Raw genomic sequence first — 7,500 nt, forward strand, 5'->3', positions numbered from 1 at the left:
CCGAAGACGCGTTGACGAAGCAAAAAACAGGTTCAATTCGTGAAGAGCTAAAACTACAGTTACAACTTGTATCAACCTGTATATGTAGTCTATTTACTCTGCATGACATTTATTTCGTTCCTGTTTCAGGTCTATCTTTATTCTAAGTTACATTATTATCTTCATCAGCATTAACATTACTGTTATCATTACTCTTATTATAACTATTAACATAATAGTAACAATAGTTAATATTAGGAAGCTATCACTACTGCTATATATTACTACCAGTAATGATATTTTATATAATGTTGATGATAATAATATTAGGAAGGATAATAATAATAGTAATGATAATAACAATGATAGTGATAATAACAATAGTGATGATGCTGATGATGATGATAATAATAATAGTAATGCTGATAGTAATCATAATGATAATAATGATAATAATATTATTATTAATAATATTATAATCATTACTAATAATAATCATATTATGATTATTATTAATAAGCATAATATGATGATTATTATTATTATTATTATTATTAATAATATGATTATTATTAATAATATGATTATTATTAATAATAATAATAACGATAATCATAATGAGGGTAATAGCAATGGTGATAATAAAAATGTTAATACTAACAATAATAACATCAATTATAATAGCAGTATTAGCAATACTAATAATCATAATAAAAATCATCATACTCATCATCCTTACTAATACGGAAGATGACCTAGCACAAGATTACTCATGTTCATCAGATTGTAATTGATTATCGTAATGTTCCCCAGTTTCAATAGATACTGGGAACCTCGTTCTTACATTTACTCTTTACAGCGACAAGTGTGTTCCAACTTCAAATTTCACTTCCGTTTTTTTTTGTATGACGTGGTTGTAATTTTAGTGTCAAATGACTGAGCGATAGATGGCTGTAATTTTTTTTTTTCGTATGTATCTTGTATTAAAATATTTACCTGCTTTTGTTCTCTGTCGTTTTTTGTTTCACTCTGTCTTTCATTTCAGCCAATAGCCCTTATCCTCATTCGACCTACTGTGTTATATATATATATATATATATATATATATATATATATATATATATATATATATATATATATATATATATATATATATATATATATATATATATATATTATATATACACATACATACATACATACTCACCAAGGCCTCACCTGCTTATCCCATCTCATGAAATGTCGCGAAAAGGTTTTATTCTTATTATCATTATTATGGTTATTGATTTGATAACCATAATAATGATAGTGAAAGTAATGGTAAGAATAGCGTTGATAATAGTAATAAAATGAAAAAGTTTTGGGAAAAATTAAGGAATGAGGTAAACAGGTCAGGTAGGCCTAATTAACACCTGGACTTAATAAGTCGATGTTATGAATATGCATTTTATTAGTATTAGCACTATTATTATTAACATCATCACAATAAATCGATATAACGAATAAAATAAATGCCGCAACATCACTAGGGATACAGAGCAGTGAAAAGAGAAATGAAATTATTTCTCGTGACTCGGAAATGCCGAGCATATTAAACTCACGCAAATTCCGATATGGCACCTTACACATCCCGTAGATACCCCTGGTAAATTTCAGCTTAACTATTCTGACTAAAAACAAAATTGGTGATGATGCGTATCGTACTCATGACCAATTTCCTATTTTTCGGAAGTGGTACATACCCCAAGGAAGCCATAGGGAAAATGACCAATCAGATCCCTTGGCGGGAATTCTAGCGCGGTGATTGGCTGTTCGTTTGACCGCCTTTATTGGCTGAGCTCGTTGGGGTGGCCTCTGGCTGACCATTCAGTTTCTGACTAGTGTCAACACGTGACCCACACGGACAGGCACCATTTCTGGAGGATATCCCGTAACTGAATGTGAAGTGAAATTTTACCCGGTTTAGAGACCAGATAGCCTTTTTGAAAGGTGCATTTTTCAAAGCAGTGGCAAGGTAAGTTCAATGTTTTTTTTTTCATTACATACATTAAGATTTCATACATGTATATACGCACACACATCAGAGGTTTGGATATAAAAGTACTGTTGCATAATGCTACCGTAAAATTGTTACCGAGTGCTGTTTAATGTAGTTTGCAATGCCAACATTAAAATCGCAGTGCAGTTGCTGTTTGTCGTTTTTCAGACAGTGCAATATTTAAGCAAACAACTAATTAAGTTTCAAGACTTGCTACGGGTAAAAAAAATTCAACACTTGGACACTACATATACATAAATGTATTTGCTATACTTCTTTGTAAAAATAACTTTCAATATGCAGTGATACACACAGAAGAAAATTGCTTCTCAGTTTTGGCGTTGGCACATATACATTATGTTTAAGAATTAGAATCAGATGTTTGAAGTGCCATGAATGACAAGGTATAACTAACAGAAGCAGATGCAATCACTGTGGGATTAATATTAATTGCACATTCATGCCCTTATTTCCAATGACATATTACGTTTACGATTGGAACACATACTTTAAGAAACAACTCTTTATGTTATCTGTTACGCCATCAGACTTACTTAGACATGAAAACACAATCAATTGCGAGCATAATCAGCTGCAAGCTACACATCTCCAGATTTAAAAGTACTTATTTGAGTTTGTTAACTCCCACATATACACGCACTCACATGAGTATTCCCACTTAACCATTTACTGACAATCAAACTTACCTATTCATATTTATTTAGTTGCATAAATCTTGGTAATCAAAAATAAGTTTGCGACCAGACTTATAATCTGTATTTGTTTCCGTGATTATAGCGTTCTCATTTTATGTTATCTCTTGGAGGATGGCGAGTTAACATGTCTAAGATTACCCGTTGTAACGTTAATTTTCCCCAAAAAGTGTCGTTTTCTAGTCAGACGATAATTCCGAGTTTCCGCGTGAAAACATCTCCGTCGTCTTATTGGCCAAGCGGACTCAAATCAAGAATTATATTTTAAAATGTTTGTATTTGTTTAAAATTATTAATTATAATAAAATTTAATGAATCTTACTTTTTCTACAAATATTATGAAATTAACAAATATAAATATACAAATATAAATTTGATTTACACAATTCAAAATTGTTTTAATTGCTATATTTAATTGTTTACATCCGTCAGCCGCAGAGCGTGCCATTTCTCATCCAACTTTGAAACACATTAAGCTGTGCCAATTCTTTGCATGGACACATGCCCTTCAGAGGAATATTTGATTGAAAACATTTTCTTGCTTTTTCTTGTTACGCTCATCTACTAAAACAAAGTTTAGCATCGCTGCGCACTATCGCTTGCTCGGCGCTTTTGTTTACAACTGCGAGGCGAGTATCGCATCACTGAGCCGATGGCTCCTGGCGGCTAAGCGCTAGTGTAACTGCGCGCGCCTGCGTTATATTTGTGTCTGTGCCAAACAATGTAGAGAGCAACAGACAGTTCCAACCAGGATGGATGTAGAAGAGGTAGCATGTGCTTGGGTCTTGCATATATATATATATATATATATAAAGTGATTGAAAACTTCCTCCATGTGGAGTATCCTAAGGGTTGCCATAGTAACGCACATTCTCTCTCCTCAGTCAACTATAGAGCGCGCTGCTTTCAAAACGCGGCGTTAGCAAGGGACCCCGACGTTAACGCGGCGTCAGGCAAAACGCCGCGTGTGACCGGTTCCATAGACTACCATTGACGCGTTTGCTAACTTGGAAGCGCCTCGTGTAAACAGGGCCTAAAGCAAACACATGAGCATTCAAACAGCACCATCTGTCGACCCCAGTACTAGGTAATGAGTTGGGGGGGGATCAGTTTGCTTACTATTACTGCATTTTTTTTGGGGGGGGGGGGGTAAATATTTGTGTAATCAAGAAATAGTACTAACTATTGTGATTTTCAATTGTTCCCATTCGCACGCTGTAATAACATGCTGCACTTTCTCTTAATGAAACTGTCCATGTATTGCACAGTTTTAATGTATTAAAAACAAATTATGTATTATGTGCATATTAGTCATTTGGTATGTTATGTCATGGATGTAACATTGATATTAGCTGTAGAGACGCCATATTAGGTCTTTCTGTGGATTACAATATTTGTTGAGTAGGCAATGGGGTTCTATGGGATGGCAATCAGTGCCAAAGTTCGTATTCTTTATTTTTATTTTTTGTATTTATTTCCCATCTGTACACGGAATGTAAGTGAACCGAAATAGTGTGACTTCTGAGTATAGTAATGCGTAAAGCATGATCGTCTTATTTTCTTGGTTTGTTGTGCTACCTTGATGAATACGACCGGGAAACGAACACCCTATCCTGATCCTCTCTCGCGTGCGCATGTCGCCACATGAAAACCGCCGTGCCAAGAAGGCTGAACAGAACCATTTTGTACCAAAAGGAGGAATAACCAAGTAACAATGGCAATATATTACGTGTCCCAGTTTTGATGATCAGCTACCTTCACAATAGTCTCCAAGTTTTATTTCTTGCCGTCTGCTTCAATCTGCAAGACTGTCATGGTGTATTACAATCACTCTAAGAGTGACAGTATGTTTTGTGACTGGTGAGAAAATTATCATTATAATTAATAAGAAATGCAAATGCAAGCATGTGTTGGATGCACATGATAAACGCAGGATCATTGTACCTCCCATGATACTCCTTAATGCTGGTTGACTGTGATAGAAGGAACAACCATGTTAGTTAAAATGAACTTCGATCCGAAAGGGGAACTAAAGACAGGCGCCGAGAACAGCGGAACCAAGGTCGAGTCAGTTCAATCAGCCTAGGATCAGCGACCAACGATTCGTGGTCTAGAGTCCCCTCGTTCCTAGAACCGTGTATGATATGCAGGCAGAATGAGAAAAGAGGGGTGTCCCAGACTGCATGTTATGTATGCAATGTGACTCAGTATCAGTATGGTTGTTTTGTGCTGTAAGCTGTAAGCACAGTTCGATGTCTTCAGTTAATACTAATATTTCTGTCAGACTCATTATAAGGAACATAGTAAGCTAATATGAACTCTACTATAATTTCAGCCAATGACAATATTGGAAAAGCACATGTAAGCCTTATGATATAGAAAAACTCAAAAGAGCATATTATCTTTGCATAGGCTTTGTTTGATATGTCGTTTGCCACTCCACCTCTCTGAGATGAAACCTGTTTGCTGTGTCAAGCGGGTGATACTAGCGCTACAATTGTGATTAAAAATAATTTGTATTAGAAATTTTTAGAAACTACCAAATGTTGCACTAACCATCCATCCTAAAGTCACGACTCGGCACACTGTGGATTTTGGTTGTTCCCAAAGTTATCAGAAAAAACAGGTCTTTAGAATAGTAAATTTAGTACTCAGGAACACGTACTTCCGAAGAACCTGAGTGCTTTAGTAAGCGGATGACTCGGCCTGAAAGACACCTAACCTTGAGTGGAGAATATGCTAATGTGTAAACTTATAAATTTCTACCTTTATATTGCCAAGACTTCTGTAATGCTCCTCATAGGTCGTACCACCTCTGTTATTGAAAGTAGTAAGTTTGCTTACAGTAAGGATATAACAGATACTGCAATTACATTTAATGCAGTGCAATTGCCTAGGGGGCTGATCCAATATTTTTGTGCACTTTTTCTACCTCTGACACAATACAGTTTTACATAAATGCAAGCATACTTACTACTATTTATATATGTGTGTGTTAACTGACATTGATATAACATTTCTTAACATGGAACCACTCATTGACAAACCTTCTTTCCCATTTTCAGGACCCTGCGTGGATGAGCAGCACATTAAAGGTCACGAAAATGGCTTGCAATACACAGAGCCAAAGACACTTCAACCAGCTGACGTGCAGGGTTGTGGAGAATCAATATGGCACTTTTGAAGGCTGGAAAAAGACCAACTCAACTAGAAAGGTTATAGAAGGACGTAGACCCAATAGCAGGAAAATAAATATGTTTTTTTCAGTGACAAGTGGCGTGACTTCACCCAATGCACAGGTAGACAAGAAACACCAGACACAGGGTCGTTCTCATTCAACAAAAGACAAAGACCATGGACTAAGAAAAGTATCCAAGTCCGCATGCTTGGCAGACAACAGAAAAGGTCTCTCAGATTCAAGATTTAACATCACAAAGATATTCCTAAAGTGTTACACATGTGATGAAGAATGTGTTGATGACAAATTTACAGAACACCTCTTATTTGGTGAAGCTGTCTGTTCAATATGTAGTTTAAGAGTTCTATCATGTAAACAGTACCAGGAAGAAAAAATGAGTAGCACCTGTTACCACAAATTCAAGTTCTGTAGACCCTTTCGACATCTATTTAGCAAAATATCGTGTAGCATCAGTAGTAAGAACTATGATAAACTGGGATCTACCAGGGCTACACTTCGGGTTTCTTCATACTTATCTAAACTAAAGTCTCTCAAATTAAAGGATCCTTGGATGTCGGCCATTATAAAATGCAAGAAAAAGTTGGGTGATTTTCGGTTTCAAGAAATGCATCATGCCAATGCAAATAAAAATGATTATACAGTGTATCCATATAACCAATGCAAATTACAAACATGTCGAGCTGTTCCTTCATCCAAGAAACAGAAAGACCGTTTTCCCATACCAAAAATTTACAAAATTACCAAGGGCTCTCCAAAAGACTCATTTATCAAAATTGAAAAGCCAGATAAACTATCCAGTACACCCAATTTACCTCATGTAACGCAGGTAAGAGAGACGCCTGCCTTGATCCCAGGAGCGAGTTTGGAGCCCGAGAGACCTGACCTAGTCGTGACTGGGTTCCTAGACACGCCTACAGATGGCTACTACTACGTAAGTCGCTCTGCCATTGAGGAGTGTCCGATGTGCTATGAAGAGCTGTGCCCTTCAAGGTTCAGTGTCAATGTCCAGACTTTTCTCTTGACGACAGTATGTATTGGATGTGGTCTCACCATTTACATAGTGATAGATCCCCCTGATGGCGTGGCGCCGATGGTGGCCATAGTGACAGAGAAATAGTTCTGGGAGACTGGAAAACTGTATGTGAAACCTAAGTGGAAAGGGAGGAGAGAAAATATTATGGAAAAATCTCATATTTGTGTACCATGCATGTGTTATTTATATCCTCATTTATATTCGAATATAGTATTTTGTATTTTTCTACCCAGAAAATAAAGAATCAATTAATGAAAAAACAAAACAAAAAACATTTGACTAGACCTATGAATATATGTATCAGTATCTTTGACAGAAGTATACATGGTAGCATACAATGATGTTTACCTTGTATTAAAAAAACACAGTATCAATTCAGTTGCAATGGAAACTATTGGAAAGGTCACAAAGAATATAACACCTCTAACTGGGCAATTCTAAGCTTTTGAAATATGGTGATAGTGAGGTGAATACTTGAACAATCATGAATGAAATATACTAGAGGTTTCAGCTCCCGTGTGGACACCAACTACAACAC

General features: G+C 35.9%; 1 protein-coding gene across 1 annotated transcript in view; it reads left to right on the forward strand.

The window, feature by feature from the left end:
- The first annotated feature begins 1,858 nt into the window (after positions 1 to 1,858).
- LOC122267952 (uncharacterized) overlaps positions 1,859 to 7,500 on the forward strand; it is a 5,890-nt gene continuing 248 nt past the window's right edge. Inside the window, exons 1-2 of the mRNA XM_043038171.2 lie at positions 1,859 to 1,993; positions 5,796 to 7,500. The exon at positions 5,796 to 7,500 is cut by the window's right edge and continues 248 nt beyond it. Coding sequence (XP_042894105.2) covers positions 5,808 to 7,046 — 1,239 coding nt within the window. The 5' untranslated portion in view covers positions 1,859 to 1,993; positions 5,796 to 5,807 and the 3' untranslated portion in view covers positions 7,047 to 7,500. The remainder of the gene's footprint in view (positions 1,994 to 5,795) is intronic.

This window comes from Penaeus japonicus, unplaced genomic scaffold (genome assembly GCF_977035675.1).
Source record: "Penaeus japonicus unplaced genomic scaffold, GWHDUDI00000001_assembly GWHDUDI00000028, whole genome shotgun sequence".
In the NCBI taxonomy this organism is placed as follows: Eukaryota; Metazoa; Arthropoda; class Malacostraca; order Decapoda; family Penaeidae; genus Penaeus; species Penaeus japonicus.